The 17924-nt window shown below is 51.7% G+C and overlaps 2 protein-coding genes across 6 annotated transcripts in view; both read left to right on the top strand.

The window, feature by feature from the left end:
- Positions 1 to 17924, top strand: part of LOC120978924 (riboflavin-binding protein-like) — a 34441-nt gene that overhangs the window by 9221 nt on the left and 7296 nt on the right. For all 3 annotated transcript variants that reach the window (XM_040407363.1, XM_040407362.1, XM_040407364.1), the window contains exons 4-5: positions 11758 to 11886; positions 12231 to 12339. In XM_040407363.1, the coding sequence (XP_040263297.1) occupies positions 11758 to 11886; positions 12231 to 12339 (238 nt within the window). The remainder of the gene's footprint in view (positions 1 to 11757; positions 11887 to 12230; positions 12340 to 17924) is intronic.
- On the top strand, positions 14368 to 16033 carry LOC120978925. 3 transcript variants are annotated; one of them, XR_005774210.1, is made up of 4 exons: positions 14368 to 15208; positions 15243 to 15362; positions 15724 to 15936; positions 16007 to 16027. XR_005774210.1 is itself a non-coding variant. In XM_040407365.1 (2 exons), the coding sequence occupies exons 1-2, from the start codon at positions 14824 to 14826 to the stop codon at positions 15812 to 15814; spliced, it is 630 nt and encodes a 209-aa protein (XP_040263299.1). In that variant the 5' UTR covers positions 14368 to 14823; the 3' UTR covers positions 15815 to 16033. The 3 variants fall into 3 exon arrangements, 1 of the variants encoding a protein (XP_040263299.1); XR_005774211.1 differs by having other exon boundaries at positions 14368 to 15362; XM_040407365.1 differs by having other exon boundaries at positions 14368 to 15362; positions 15724 to 16033.

Below are 17924 nucleotides of genomic sequence, written 5' to 3'. Positions count from 1 at the left end.
AGCAGGACACTGAGGACCGGGGACGGTGGGGAGAGTGCAACAGCAGGACACTGAGGACCGTGGACGGTGGGGAGAGTGCAACAGCAGGACACTGAGGACCGGGGGGAGAGTACAACAGCAGGACACTGAGGACCGGGGACAGTGGGGAGAGTGCAACAGCAGGACACTGAGGACCGGGGGGAGAGTACAACAGCAGGACACTGAGGACCGGGGACAGTGGGGAGAGTGCAACAGCAGGACACTGAGGACCGGGGACAGAAGGGAGAGGATGACAGCAGGACACTGAGGACCGGGGGGAGAGTACAACAGCAGGACACTGAGGACCGGGGACGGTGGGGAGAGTGCAACAGCAGGACACTGAGGACCGTGGACGGTGGGGAGAGTGCAACAGCAGGACACTGAGGACCGGGGGGAGAGTACAACAGCAGGACACTGAGGACCGGGGACAGTGGGGAGAGTGCAACAGCAGGACACTGAGGACCGGGGACAGAAGGGAGAGGATGACAGCAGGACACTGAGGACCGGGGGGAGAGTACAACAGCAGGACACTGAGGACCGGGGACGGTGGGGAGAGTACAACAGCAGGACACTGAGGACCGGGGGGAGAGTACAACAGCAGGACACTGAGGACCGGGGACAGTGGGGAGAGTGCAACAGCAGGACACTGAGGACCGGGGACAGAAGGGAGAGGATGACAGCAGGACACTGAGGACCGGGGGGAGAGTACAACAGCAGGACACTGAGGACCGGGGGCAGAAGGGAGAGGATGACAGCAGGACACTGAGGACCGGGGGCAGAAGGGAGAGGATGACAGCAGGACACTGAGGACCGGGGGCAGAAGGGAGAGGATGACAGCAGGACACTGAGGACCGGGGGCAGAGGGGTGAGGACAACAGCAGGACACTGAGGACCGGGGGCAGAAAGGAGAGGATGACAGCAGGACACTGAGGACCAGGGGCAGTGGGGAGAGTACAACAGCAGGACACTGAGGACCGGGGACGGTGGGGAGAGTACAACAGCAGGACACTGAGGACCAGGGACGGTGGGGAGAGTACAACAGCAGGACACTGAGGACCGGGGACGGTGGGGAGAGTGCAACAGCAGGACACTGAGGACCGAGGGCGGTAGGGAGAGTGCAACAGCAGGACACTGAGGACCGGGGGCAGTGGGGAGAGTACAACAGCAGGACACTGAGGACCGGGGACGGTGGGGAGAGTACAACAGCAGGACACTGAGGACCGGGGACGGTGGGGAGAGTACAACAGCAGGACACTGAGGACCGGGGGGAGAGTACAACAGCAGGACACTGAGGACCGGGGACGGTGGGGAGAGTACAACAGCAGGACACTGAGGACCGGGGACAGAAGGGAGAGGATAACAGCAGGACAATGAGGACCGGGGACGGTGGGGACAGTGCAACAGCAGGACACTGAGGACCGGGGACGGTGGGAAGAGTACAACAGCAGGACACTGAGGACCGGGGACTGTGGGGAGAGTACAACAGCAGGACACTGAGGACCGGGGACGGTGGGGAGAGTGCAACAGCAGGACACTGAGGACCGGGGACGGTGGGGAGAGTGCAACAGCAGGACACTGAGGACCGTGGACGGTGGGGAGAGTACAACAGCCGGACACTGAGGACCGGGGGGAGAGTACAACAGCAGGACACTGAGGACCGGGGACGGTGGGGAGAGTGCAACAGCAGGACACTGAGGACCGGGGACAGAAGGGAGAGGATGACAGCAGGACACTGAGGACCGGGGACGGTGGGGAGAGTGCAACAGCAGGACACTGAGGATCGGGGACAGAAGGGAGAGGATGACAGCAGGACACTGAGGACCGGGGACGGTGGGGAGAGTGCAACAGCAGGACACTGAGGACCGGGGACAGAAGGGAGAGGATGACAGCAGGACAATGAGGACCGGGGACGGTGGGGACAGTGCAACAGCAGGACACTGAGGACCGGGGACGGTGGGAAGAGTACAACAGCAGGACACTGAGGACCGGGGACTGTGGGGAGAGTACAACAGCAGGACACTGAGGACCGGGGACGGTGGGGAGAGTGCAACAGCAGGACACTGAGGACCGGGGGCAGTGGGGAGAGTACAACAGCAGGACACTGAGGACCAGGGACGGTGGGGAGAGTACAACAGCAGGACACTGAGGACCGGGGACGGTGGGGAGAGTACAACAGCAGGACACTGAGGACCGGGGGGAGAGTACAACAGCAGGACACTGAGGACCGGGGGCGGTGGGGAGAGTGCAACAGCAGGACACTGAGGACCGGGGGCAGTGGGGAGAGTACAACAGCAGGACACTGAGGACCGGGGACGGTGGGGAGAGTACAACAGCAGGACACTGAGGACCGGGGACGGTGGGGAGAGTACAACAGCAGGACACTGAGGACCGGGGACGGTGGGGACAGTGCAACAGCAGGACACTGAGGACCGGGGACAGAAGGGAGAGGACGACAGCAGGACACTGAGGACCGGGGACGGTGGGGAGAGTGCAACAGCAGGACACTAAGGACCGGGGACAGAAGGGAGAGGATGACAGCAGGACAATGAGGACCGGGGACGGTGGGGACAGTGCAACAGCAGGACACTGAGGACCGGCGACAGTGGGAAGAGTACAACAGCAGGACACTGAGGACCGGGGACAGAAGGGAGAGGATGACAGCAGGACAATGAGGACCGGGGACGGTGGGGACAGTGCAACAGCAGGACACTGAGGACCGGCGACAGTGGGAAGAGTACAACAGCAGGACACTGAGGACCGGGGCAGCGGTTTCAGTGGCTCAGGTCTCTTCTGCTCAGCCCCCCATTATCTGATGGTCAGATTGGGACACGCATCTCCTCCAGTAGAGAAGTCCCAACACTGAGACGTCTCTCAGCCATAATGTGAGAATAATAAGGAGTTTTTTCAGAAATACTGCCCCCCCCCCTTTCTTGCTTGTTGAATTGTAAGCGACAAGCAGGTTCCTGTTCACACAAGAGGGTTTTGCGGTGGGAGGAAGGAAGGGATCGCGGTGGACCAGCGAATTATCATTTGGCATTTCATGCATCTCGTGCATGTTTATGTCAGACTGATTGTGAGCGGTGATTTGGGTGATTATCGGCCAATGTATCAGACCCTCAGAACTAGAGATACATATCAGCTCATGGGGGTCCGACTGCTGGGGCTCCCCCAGACATTCCTGGAAAGAGGGTCCCAAGTCCTCTGTCTAAATGTCCCACATGCCGGTTCTATGGAAGTGTGGACAGCCAAACACTGACCCCTCATTGTTGGGGGTCCCTGCAGTCCCCCGGCGTCTATGACCGATGTAGGTGAGATAAGTGACTGTATTCTGAGTGCAGGTGGCCATGAAAGGGTTAAGTGCGGATCTCCAGCACAGCAGGCAGGATTACACCCCCCATCAGATATTACTGAGGGGTGTCCATGCTTCCCCCAGAGGATTGCTTGGGGTTTCCCTGTGCACTGGAAGCCATTGATACCGCGATGTGCAGAAGCAGTTATATTTCTGGTCTTGCCTCAGCTAGCACTGCTGCAGCCAATAACCGCCAGCGGGTGCGATTCACCACACGCAGAAAACGCAGCCACCCCTGCCCCGAGGTTGTCTTCTGCCAATACAGCATGAGGCAGCTATTATAATAAGATACCGCATGTAACTGCCAGAAAGTATCGTAACCCAGACCATAGGCTGAAGAGCTTACAATCTACCATAACATATCAGCTCCAAATATGACCGCTGATACTGCCCGCTGGTCCCTCGTTACAGTGTATCATTCAGGGATGAGCCAGACCCCAGGAACAGGATGGTGGCTCCAAGGCCACAGAGACATGAGGGATTAGAGATATCAGTAGCATCTGGACCACAGAGAAATTGGCACCTGCTCTAAAGCAGTCAAATGAGGGGCAGAATACGTGGTAGGGGAGTCAAAGGTGGGACCCCCTGCTTCATCCAAGGAGAACTTAGATGATTGAGTTCCTAGAATTACAGGTAACAATGCAATTATGTGCACACAGGCCTAGAGTCAATTCTGTTTGACTGCAGCCACCACTAGAGGGAGCTCCCTACATACAGATTATATACAGCCACCACTAGAGGGAGCTCACTACATACAGATTATACAGCCACCACTAGAGGGAGCTCCCTACATACAGATTATATACAGCCACCACTAGAGGGAGCTCACTACATACAGATTATACAGCCACCACTAGAGGGAGCTCACTACATACAGATTATACAGCCACCACTAGAGGGAGCTCACTACATACAGATTATACAGCCACCACTAGAGGGAGCTCAGTACATAGAGATTATACAGCCACCACTAGAGGAGCTCACTACATACAGATTATACAGCCACCACTAGAGGGAGCTCACTACATACAGATTATACAGTCACCACTAGAGGGAGCTCACTGCATACAGATTATACAGCCACCACTAGAGGGAGCTCACTACATACAGATTATACAGCCACCACTAGGGGGAGCTCACTACATGCAGATTATACAGTCACCACTAGAGGGAGCTCACTACATACAGATAATACAGTCACCACTAGAGGGAGCTCACTACATACAGATTATACAGCCACCACTAGAGGGAGCTCACTACATACAGATTATACAGGCACCACTAGAGGGAGCTCACTACATACAGATTATACAGCCACCACTAGGGGGAGCTCACTACATGCAGTTTTAACAGTCACCACTAGAGGGAGCTCACTACATACAGATAATACAGTCACCACTAGAGGGAGCTCACTACATACAGATTATACAGCCACCACTAGGGGGAGCTCACTACATGCAGATTATACAGCCACCACTAGGGGGAGCTCACTACATACAGATTATACAGCCACCACTAGAGGGAGCTCACTACATACAGATTATACAGCCATCACTAGAGGGAGCTCACTACATACAGATTATACAGCCACCACTAGAGGGAGCTCACTACATACCGATTATACAGTCACTACTAGAGGGAGCTCACTACATACAGATTATACAGCCACCACTAGGGGGAGCTCACTACATGCAGATTATACAGCCACCACTAGGGGGAGCTCACTACATACAGATTATACAGTCACCACTAGAGGGAGGTCACTGCATACAGATTATACAGCCACCACTAGAGGGAACTCACTGAATACAGATTATACAGCCACCACTAGAGGGAGCTCACTACATACAGATTATACAGCCACCACTAGAGGGAGCTCACTACATGCAGATTATACAGCCACCACTAGGGGGATCTCACTGCATACAGATTATACAGTCACCAGTAGAGGGAGCTCACTACATACAGATTATATAGCCACCACTAGAGGGAGTGCACTACATACAGATTATACAGCCATCACTAGGGGGAGCTCACTGCATACAGATTATACAGCCACCACTAGAGGGAGCTCACTACATACAGATTATACAGCCACCACTAGGGGGAGCTCACTACATGCATATTATACAGTCACCACTAGAGGGAGCTCACTACATACAGATAATACAGTCACCACTAGAGGGAGCTCACTACATACAGATTATACAGCCACCACTAGAGGGAGCTCACTACATACAGATTATACAGCCACCACTAGAGGGAGCTCACTACATACAGATTATACAGCCACCACTAGGGGGAGCTCACTACATGCAGTTTTAACAGTCACCACTAGAGGGAGCTCACTACATACAGATAATACAGTCACCACTAGAGGGAGCTCACTACATACAGATTATACAGCCACCACTAGGGGGAGCTCACTACATGCAGATTATACAGCCACCACTAGGGGGAGCTCACTACATACAGATTATACAGCCACCACTAGAGGGAGCTCACTACATACAGATTATACAGCCATCACTAGAGGGAGCTCACTACATACAGATTATACAGCCACCACTAGAGGGAGCTCACTACATACAGATTATACAGTCACCACTAGAGGGAGCTCACTACATACAGATTATACAGCCACCACTAGGGGGAGCTCACTACATGCAGATTATACAGCCACCACTAGGGGGAGCTCACTACATACAGATTATACAGTCACCACTAGAGGGAGCTCACTACATACAGATTATACAGTCACCACTAGAGGGAGCTCACTATATACAGATTATACAGCCACCACTAGAGGGAGCTCCCTACATACAGATTATACAGCCACCACTAGGGGGAGCTCACTACATGCAGATTATACAGCCACCACTAGGGGGAGCTCACTACATACAGATTATACAGTCACCACTAGAGGGAGCTCACAACATACAGATTATACAACCACCACTAGAGGGAGCTCACTACATACAGATTATACAGCCACCACTAGAGGGAGCTCACTACATACAGATTATACAGCCACCACTAGGGGGAGCTCACTACATACAGATTATACAGCCACCACTAGAGGGAGCTCACTACATACAGATTATACAGACACCACTAGAGGGAGCTCACTACATACAGATTATACAGCCACCACTAGAGGGAGCTCACTGCATACAGATTATACAGCCACCACTAGAGGGAGCTCACTACATACAGATTATACAGCCACCACTAGAGGGAGCTCACTACATACAGATCATACAGCCATCACTAGAGGGAGCTCACTACATACAGATTATACAGCCACCACTAGAGGGAGCTCACTACATACAGATTATACAGCCACCACTAGGGGGAGCTCACTACATACAGATTATACAGTCACCACTAGAGGGAGCTCACTACATACAGATTATACAGCCACCACTAGGGGGAGCTCACTACATACAGATTATACAGCCACCACTAGAGGGAGCTCACTACATGCAGATTATACAGCCACCACTAGAGGGAGCTCACTACATACAGATTATACAACCACCACTAGAGGGAGATCACTACATACAGATTATACAGCCACCACTAGGGGGAGCTCACTACATGCAGATTATACAGCCACCACTAGGGGGAGCTCACTACATACAGATTATACAGTCACCACTAGAGGGAGCTCACTACATACAGATTATACAACCACCACTAGAGGGAGCTCACTACATACAGATTATACAGCCACCACTAGAGGGAGCTCACTACATACAGATTATACAGCCACCACTAGGGGGAGCTCACTACATACAGATTATACAGCCACCACTAGGGGGAGCTCACTACATGCAGATTATACAGCCACCACTAGGGGGAGCTCACTACATACAGATTATACAGCCACCACTAGAGGGAGCTCACTACATACAGATTATACAGCCATCACTAGAGGGAGCTCACTACATACAGATTATACAGCCACCACTAGAGGGAGCTCACTACATACAGATTATACAGTCACCACTAGAGGGAGCTCACTACATACAGATTATACAGCCACCACTAGGGGGAGCTCACTACATGCAGATTATACAGCCACCACTAGGGGGAGCTCACTACATACAGATTATACAGTCACCACTAGAGGGAGCTCACTACATACAGATTATACAGTCACCACTAGAGGGAGCTCACTATATACAGATTATACAGCCACCACTAGAGGGATCTCCCTACATACAGATTATACAGCCACCACTAGGGGGAGCTCACTACATGCAGATTATACAGCCACCACTAGGGGGAGCTCACTACATACAGATTATACAGTCACCACTAGAGGGAGCTCACTACATACAGATTATACAACCACCACTAGAGGGAGCTCACTACATACAGATTATACAACCACCACTAGAGGGAGCTCACTACATACAGATTATACAGCCACCACTAGAGGGAGCTCACTACATACAGATTATACAGCCACCACTAGAGGGAGCTCACTACATACAGATTATACAGTCACCACTAGAGGGAGCTCACTGAATACAGATTATACAGCCACCACTAGAGGGAGCTCACTACATACAGATTATACAGCCACCACTAGAGGGAGCTCACTACATACAGATTATACAGCCACCACTAGGGGGAGCTCACTACATACAGATTATACAGTTACCACTAGAGGGAGCTCACTACATACAGATTATACAGCCACCACTAGAAGGAGCTCACTACATACAGATTATACAGCCACCACTAGAGGGAGCTCACTACATACAGATTATACAGCCACCACTAGAGGGAGCTCACTACATACAGATTATACAGCCACCACTAGGGGGAGTTTACTACATACAGATTATACAGCCACCACTAGAGGGAGCTCACTACATACAGATTATACAGTCACCACTAGAGGGAGCTCAGTACATACAGATTATACAGCCACCACTAGGGGGAGCTCACTACATACAGATTATACAGTCACCACTAGAGGGAGCTCACTACATAAAGATTATACAGTCACCACTAGAGGGAGCTCACTACATACAGATTATACAGTCACCACTAGAGGGAGCTCACTACTTACAGATTATACAGTCAGCACTAGAGGGAGCTCACTACATACGGATCATACAGCCACCACTAGAGGGAGCTCACTACATACAGATTATACAGCCACCACTAGAGGGAGCTCACTACATACAGATCATACAGTCACCACTAGAGGGAGCTCACTACATAAAGATTATACAGTCACCACTAGAGGGAGCTCACTACATACAGATTATACAGTCAGCACTAGAGGGAGCTCACTACATACAGATTATACAGCCACCACTAGAGGGAGCTCACTACATACAGATTATACAGCCACCACTAGGGGGAGCTCACTACATACAGATTATATAACCACCACTAGAGGGAGCTCACTACATACAGATTATACAGCCACCACTAGAGGGAGCTCACTACATACAGATTATACAGCCACCACTAGAGGGAGCTCACTACATACAGATTATACAGCCACCACTAGGGGGAGCTCACTACATACAGATTATATAACCACCACTAGAGGGAGCTCACTACATACAGATTATACAGCCACCACTAGGGGGAGCTCACTACATACAGATTATATAACCACCACTAGAGGGAGCTCACTACATACAGATTATATAACCACCACTAGAGGGAGCTCACTACATACAGATTATACAGCCACCACTAGAGGGAGCTCACTACATACAGATCATACAGCCATCACTAGAGGGAGCTCACTACATACAGATCATACAGCCATCACTAGAGGGAGCTCACTACATACAGATTATACAGCCACCACTAGGGGGAGCTCACTACATACAGATTATACAGTCACCACTAGAGGGAGCTCACTACATACAGATTATACAGCCACCACTAGAGGGAGCTCACTACATACAGATTATACAGCCACCACTAGAGGGAGCTCACTACATGCAGATTATACAGCCACCACTAGGGGGATCTCACTGCATACAGATTATACAGTCACCAGTAGAGGGAGCTCACTACATACAGATTATATAGCCACCACTAGAGGGAGTGCACTACATACAGATTATACAGCCATCACTAGGGGGAGCTCACTGCATACAGATTATACAGCCACCACTAGAGGGAGCTCACTACATACAGATTATACAGCCACCACTAGGGGGAGCTCACTACATGCATATTATACAGTCACCACTAGAGGGAGCTCACTACATACAGATAATACAGTCACCACTAGAGGGAGCTCACTACATACAGATTATACAGCCACCACTAGAGGGAGCTCACTACATACAGATTATACAGCCACCACTAGAGGGAGCTCACTACATACAGATTATACAGCCACCACTAGGGGGAGCTCACTACATGCAGTTTTAACAGTCACCACTAGAGGGAGCTCACTACATACAGATAATACAGTCACCACTAGAGGGAGCTCACTACATACAGATTATACAGCCACCACTAGGGGGAGCTCACTACATGCAGATTATACAGCCACCACTAGGGGGAGCTCACTACATACAGATTATACAGCCACCACTAGAGGGAGCTCACTACATACAGATTATACAGCCATCACTAGAGGGAGCTCACTACATACAGATTATACAGCCACCACTAGAGGGAGCTCACTACATACAGATTATACAGTCACCACTAGAGGGAGCTCACTACATACAGATTATACAGCCACCACTAGGGGGAGCTCACTACATGCAGATTATACAGCCACCACTAGGGGGAGCTCACTACATACAGATTATACAGTCACCACTAGAGGGAGCTCACTACATACAGATTATACAGTCACCACTAGAGGGAGCTCACTATATACAGATTATACAGCCACCACTAGAGGGAGCTCCCTACATACAGATTATACAGCCACCACTAGGGGGAGCTCACTACATGCAGATTATACAGCCACCACTAGGGGGAGCTCACTACATACAGATTATACAGTCACCACTAGAGGGAGCTCACAACATACAGATTATACAACCACCACTAGAGGGAGCTCACTACATACAGATTATACAGCCACCACTAGAGGGAGCTCACTACATACAGATTATACAGCCACCACTAGGGGGAGCTCACTACATACAGATTATACAGCCACCACTAGAGGGAGCTCACTACATACAGATTATACAGCCACCACTAGGGGGAGCTCACTACATACAGATTATATAACCACCACTAGAGGGAGCTCACTACATACAGATTATACAGCCACCACTAGAGGGAGCTCACTACATACAGATTATACAGCCACCACTAGAGGGAGCTCACTACATACAGATTATACAGCCACCACTAGGGGGAGCTCACTACATACAGATTATATAACCACCACTAGAGGGAGCTCACTACATACAGATTATACAGCCACCACTAGGGGGAGCTCACTACATACAGATTATATAACCACCACTAGAGGGAGCTCACTACATACAGATTATATAACCACCACTAGAGGGAGCTCACTACATACAGATTATACAGCCACCACTAGAGGGAGCTCACTACATACAGATCATACAGCCATCACTAGAGGGAGCTCACTACATACAGATCATACAGCCATCACTAGAGGGAGCTCACTACATACAGATTATACAGCCACCACTAGGGGGAGCTCACTACATACAGATTATACAGTCACCACTAGAGGGAGCTCACTACATACAGATTATACAGCCACCACTAGGGGGAGCTCACTACATACAGATTATACAGCCACCACTAGAGGGAGCTCACTACATGCAGATTATACAGCCACCACTAGAGGGAGCTCACTACATACAGATTATACAACCACCACTAGAGGGAGATCACTACATACAGATTATACAGCCACCACTAGGGGGAGCTCACTACATGCAGATTATACAGCCACCACTAGGGGGAGCTCTGACCTTTATAAAGATATATTATGACAGAATTTTGGAACCATTTGGTTTTCTGACTCTACTGAACTGAAGCACAAAGAGGGACACTTATCAGGACTGCTGTCCCCATGTCTTGATCGCTCTTATTAGTTGCATCTCTGGCCGTCTGTGGTCTGTCACAGGCTCTAGGTATAATTTATACCAGTTTCTGGTGTCATTTGCAGTAAGTCTGGCGGCCCTGCTCAGCCCCTCCACCTTAAGTCACACATCATTGTGCAGATGCAGCGTTTGCCATCATTTTTGTCTTTTTAAAGCAGCAGCAGCCGGGGAAAGACATCTGTAAATGTCCCAGTGTCTTCAAGGAAAGCTGCAGGACTCCTCACTACACGATGACGACGCCTCATCTTCAGTCCGGACGCCGTCCCTTTAATTACGGTTCTGTGTTTTCAGGTGTGAGGCTTACATGAAGAAGGTGGAGTGCTTCTACCAGTGCTCCCCGGACACCCACCACTGGATGAACCCTAACATTTCATCTGCCATGCAGGGCGTGCCCCTGTGTCAGTCCTTCTGTGATGGCTGGTAAGTGCTCGGGGAATTACCTTTAAATCAGGGACCATCATCACAAGATGAGGGTCCGGCTCCGCCTCTGACCTAGAGGAGTCCGGGTCTGTATTCTACCAGGCAGGAGAGAGTCAAAGGGGTGGGGCTTGACAAGGGGTGGGGCTTGAGCAATCCCATTCTCAGCAGTCACATGACAGGCTGATGTAAGAGGGCAGGGAGGATCTATAAGTGACTTACTCCCATCGTATATATGTCCCCCCTCCCCCTCCAGGCGGTATGTGCCGTACGTATCTGGAGGACAGGGTCCAAGACCCTCATCACTAGCACTGATTCATCTGTGATGTCATCTCTATCGCTCTCAGGTTCGAAGCGTGTCGCTCGGATCGCGTCTGCGTGCGCAACTTTCTCACTGACTGGAGGGTAGATGAGACTGGGAACCACTGCAGGAATGACTGCATCCCGTATGACCAGGTAAGTCATGGGGGACCCCCGACCACCAGCTCACTGCCATCACCGGATAATATAGGGCACACCAAGCTATAAATGAGGGCATCAATAAGCGCATAAGCAGAAGAAGCAAAGTCCATCCGAAAAACCCACCAAAGAAAAATTTCTTCTACAGAGATTGAAAAAAATACACTGAACAAAAATATAAACCCAACACTTTCGGTTTTGCTCCCATTACAGAAAAGACCCATTACTCTCAAATATGGTTCACAAATCCGTCTGAATCTGTGTCAGTGAGCGCTTCTCCTCTGCCGAGATAATCCATCCACCTCACAGGTGCGGCAGATCAAGGCGCTGATTAGACAGCAGGAATATTAGACTGCCCACAATGAAAGGCCACTCTGAAATGTGCACAGTTTTGCCTTACTGGGGGGGGTCAGAAAACCAGTCAGTATCTGGTGTGGCCTCCATTTGCCTCACGCAGTGGAGCCCATCTCCGTGGCATAGAGTTGATCAGGTTGCTGATTGTGGCCTGTGGAATGTTGTCCGCTCCTCTTCTGTGCGAAGTTGCAGAATATCGGCAGGAACTGGAACACGCTGTTGTAGACGCCGATCCAGAGCGTCCCAAACCTGCTCAATGGGTGACATGTCCGGTGAGTATGCTGCCATGTCCGGTGAGTATGCTGCCATGTCCGGTGAGTATGCTGCCATGTCCGGTGAGTATGCTGCCATGTCCGGTGAGTGTGCTGCCATGTCCGGTGAGTATGCTGCCATGTCCGGTGAGTGTGCTGCCATGTCCGGTGAGTGTGCTGCCAGGCAAGAACTGGGATGTTTTCAGCTCCAGGAATTGTGTCCAGATCCCTGCAATATGGGGCCGTGCATTATCAGGCTGCAACATGAGTAGATGGTCGTGGATGAACGGCACAACAATGGGCCCCAGGATCTGGTCACGGGATATCTGTGCATTCAGAATGCCATCAATAAAATGCCCCTGTGTTCGTTGTCCATAACATACGCCTGCCCATACCATAACCCCACCGCCACCATGGGCCACTCCATCCACAACATTGACGTCAGCAAACCGCTCCTCCACAGGACGCCACACACGCTGTCTGCTATCTGCCCCGAACAGTGAAAACCGGGACTCATCCGTGAACAGAACGCCTCTCCAACGTGCCAGACGCCATCGAATGTGAGCATTTGCCCACTCAAGTCGGTTACGATGACGAACTGCAGTCAGGTCCAGACCCCGATGAGGATGACGAGCATGCGGATGAGCTTCCCTGAGACGGTTTCTGACAGTTTGTGCAGAAATTCTTTGGTTATGTAAACCGATTGTTGCTGCAGCCGTCCGGGTGGCTGGTCTCAGACGATCATGGAGGTGAACATGCTGGATGTGGAGGTCCTGGGCTGGTTACACGTGGTCTGCGGTTGTGAGGCCGGTTGGATGTACTGCCAAATTCTCTGAAACGCCTTTGGAGACGGCTTTTGGTAGAGAATGAACATTAATTGCACGAGCAACAGCTCTGGTAGACAGTCCTGCAGTCAGCATGCCAGGTGCACGCTCCCTCAAACGTTGCGACATCTGTGGCATTGTGCTGTGTGGTCAAACTGCACATTTCAGAGTGGCTTTTCATTGTGGGCAGTCTAAGGCACACCTGTGCAATATTCATGCTGTCTAATCAGCGCCTTGATATGCCACACCTGTGAGGTGGGATGGATTATCTCGGTAAAGGAGAAGCGCTCACTGACACAGATCCAGATGGATTTGTGAACAGTATCTGAGAGTAATGGGTCTTCTGTGTCTGTAGAAAATGTTTCAGGTCTTGGAGTTCAGCTCATGCAAAATGGGGGCAAAACCAAAAGTGCTGTGTTTATATTTTTGTTCAGTGTATTTATACTTTATTTAATTCATACAGTAATTATAAAAATATTTAAAAAAAATTCAATTATTGTAGAAAGGGGGCACACCTCAGTTAATACCCTATAATGGCTGCGGGGGGGGGGGGGGGGGTTCTCGCAGAGGGTGCCGTGCCATCTAAGGCCCCGCCGCAGCAGATGCAGAACGGTGACCCCTCTCTGATTGCTGGAGCGGGCACAGGCCTGGGTGTGATACAGCTGCCATGAGTGGGCACCAGGTCTGGTCACTGCTATAGACGGGGCACTGTGTGGCAGACACAGCTGTGAGACCTGGTCCAGACCCCCATCTGACTCACTACAGCACCCATCATCCTTTCTATTCCCAGAGGAAGCCCGAGAGATTGTGCTGCATGAGTCAAGTCCACTGAAGATATGACTGTCCCCACCCGGAATATTCCAAGTGTCTGGCGCGTTCCCGCAGCGCCCCCGATCTCATTCCTTAACCCTTACTCACTGCTGGCCGGCTTCCCTCCCCCACTGCTCCACTCTCCTGATCTTACCGGCTGAGGAGACTCCACACTGGATCACCAGCAACAGCTTAGAGAGCAATTGCCCCAAATTAAAACAGAAATCTGGGTGGCAGCCAATATGACAACAGCGAAAGATCGGGAGCCGCTTCCACCGGAAAGATCGGGAGACGCTTCCACCTGGAAGATCGGGAGCCGCTTCCAACGGGAAGATGGGGAGACGCTTCCACCTGGAAGATCGGGAGCCGCTTCCATCGGGAAGATCGGGAGCCGCTTCCATCGGGAAGATCGGGAGACGCTTCCACCTGGAAGATCGGGAGCCGCTTCCACCGGAAAGATCGGGAGACGCTTCCACCTGGAAGATCGGGAGCCGCTTCCAACGGGAAGATGGGGAGCCGCTTCCATCGGGAAGATCGGGAGCCGCTTCCATCGGGAAGATCGGGAGACGCTTCCACCTGGAAGATCGGGAGCCGCTTCCACCGGGAAGATCGGGAGCCGCTTCCATCGCGAAGATCGGGAGCCGCTTCCAACGGGAAGATGGGGAGCCGCTTCCATCGGGAAGATCGGGAGCCGCTTCCACCTGGAAGATCGGGAGCCGCTTCCATCGCGAAGATCAGGAGCCGCTTCCACCGGGAAGATCGGGAGCCGCTTCCATCGCGAAGATCGGGAGCCGCTTCTGCCATGAAGACAGCAGCAGATTTCTGGGCACATTGGTCACCGCCTTGGGGAACCTGCCCGATGCCAGCAGGGCCTACATCAGATGAGGCTTTGGAAGCTGCTCTGGCTCCCTGTCATCTCCCCACACCCCAGTGTATAGAGGGGTGTCACCCCGGGTCTGCAGCTCCTCTGCACTGCGGGATCCTGTTCAGCTTCTTCTGTCAGTTATGTCCGGGCTAACTGCTAGGCGGAAGCTTCCGGCACATCACCGGATCTCCGGAAAATTCCCTTGCCCTGTGCAATTCAGTGTGAGAAGCTCCGATGCTCCGCTCCTTCATGGTGAATGAGTGCAGATCGGGTCTGGACCGGACAACCCCTTTAAGATTTCAATCTTCGTCCCCCCCAATGTTTCCATCGCTCCTCAGCCCGTCTTGGCCGCACCTCTCATGTCATAACATTGGGATCTGTTTGTACTGCAGCGGCCGGTGCCAGCGGATTACCGAGTGATCTCTCGCCAGAAGACCCCAGACCCTCGACTCCCCTGCACCAACATCCTATGGAGAGCAGCTGCAAAGCGTCAGATACACAGTGATAGATCCTGCAGATTATTACACCAATGACCTCCCTAGAGATCTGCAGAACATTGTCCCCTCTACCTCCTGACAGCTGCGCAATTGTGGACAGGTATAGGCATTTTCTATATAGCGCCGGCCATGTGCGGTCCACAAAAAGCGACACGCTCGTCCATCGGGTGATCCTGTCGCTCATGCGGGCTCCACCGATCACGGCTTCTGGGCAGCGGGTTGTGTCGTCTAAACAGCGATCTGCCGCCCAGAAACCATGAATCTGTATGAGGACGAGGGATCACTATAGAGACCACATGTCCTCGTACTGTGGAGGAGATCGCTGCATGTAAATGTGTCTCCTCCACTGACGAGCAGGAGATTGTCAGGAAGGAGCGCTTCTGTATGAGGACGAGCAATGGCATTAGTGATCACTGCTCCCTGTACTGTGGAGGAGATCGCTGCATGTAAATGTGTCTCCTCCACTGACGAGCAGGAGATTGTCGGGAAGGAGCGCTTCTGTATGTGGACGAGCGATGGCATTAGTGATCACTGCTCCCTGTACTGTGGAGGAGATCGCTGCATGTAAATGTGTCTCCTCCACTGACGAGCAGGAGATTGTCGGGAAGGAGCGCTTCTGTATGTGGACGAGCGATGGCATTAGTGATCACTGCTCCCTGTACTGTGGAGGAGATCGCTGCATGTAAATGTGCCTCCTCCACTGACGAGCAGGAGATTGTCGGGAAGGAGCGCTTCTGTATGAGGACGAGCGATGGCATTAGTGATCACTGCTCCCTATACTGTGGAGGAGATCGCTGCATGTAAATGTGTCTCCTCCACTGACGAGCAGGAGATTGTCGGGAAGGAGCGCTTCTGTATGTGGACGAGCGATGGCATTAGTGATCACTGCTCCCTGTACTGTGGAGGAGATCACTGCATGTAAATGTGCCTCCTCCACTGACGAGCAGGAGATTGTCGGGAAGGAGCGCTTCTGTATGAGGACGAGCGATGGCATTAGTGATCACTGCTCCCTATACTGTGGAGGAGATCGCTGCATGTAAATGTGTCTCCTCCACTGACGAGCAGGAGATTGTCGGGAAGGAGCGCTTCTGTATGTGGACGAGCAATGGCATTAGTGATCACTGCTCCCTGTACTGTGGAGGAGATCGCTGCATGTAAATGTGTCTCCTCCACTGACGAGCAGGAGATTGTCGGGAAGGAGCGCTTCTGTATGTGGACGAGCGATGGCATTAGTGATCACTGCTCCCTGTACTGTGGAGGAGATCACTGCATGTAAATGTGTCTCCTCCACTGAAGAGCAGGCGATTGTCAGGAAGGAGCGCTTCTGTATGTGGACCAGCAATGGCATTAGTGATCACTGCTCCTTATACTGTGGAGGAGATCGCTGCATGTAACCGTGTCTCCTCCACTGACGAGCAGGTGATTGTCGGGAAGGAGCGCTTCTGTATGAGGATGAGCGATGGCATTAGTGATCACTGCTCCCTGTACTGTGGAGGAGATCACTGCATGTAAATGTGTCTCCTCCACTGACGAGCAGACGATTGTCGGGAAGGAGCGCTTCTGTATGAGGACGAGCGATGGCATTAGTGATCACTGCTCCATATACTGTGGAGGAGATCGCTGCATGTAAATGTGTCTCCTCCACTGACGAGCAGGCGATTGTCGGGAAGGAGCGCTTCTGTATGGGGACGAGCGATGGCATTAGTGATCACTGCTCCCTGTACTGTGGAGGAGATCACTGCATGTAAATGTGTCTCCTCCACTGACGAGCAGACGATTGTCGGGAAGGAGCGCTTCTGTATGAGGACGAGCGATGGCATTAGTGATCACTGCTCCCTGTACTGTGGAGGAGATCGCTGCATGTAAATGTGTCTCCTCCACTGACGAGCAGGCGATTGTCGGGAAGGAGCGCTTCTGTATGAGGATGAGCGATGGCATTAGTGATCACTGCTCCCTGTACTGTGGAGGAGATCGCTGCATG

The sequence above is a fragment of the Bufo bufo genome, chromosome 9, assembly GCF_905171765.1.
Source record: "Bufo bufo chromosome 9, aBufBuf1.1, whole genome shotgun sequence".
NCBI classification, from domain to species: Eukaryota; Metazoa; Chordata; class Amphibia; order Anura; family Bufonidae; genus Bufo; species Bufo bufo.
Note: the sequence above shows the minus strand (reverse complement) of the source record. Positions and strands in the feature narration are given on the sequence as shown.

Coding starts and splice junctions, on each gene's coding strand:
- LOC120978925 (XM_040407365.1), top strand. CDS start 14,824: ATGACAACAGCGAAAGATCGGGAGCCGCTTCCACCGGAAAGATCGGGA. Junction 15,363..15,723: donor GGGAGCCGCTTCCATCGCGA/AGATCGGGAGCC, acceptor GATCGGGTCTGG/ACCGGACAACCCCTTTAAGA.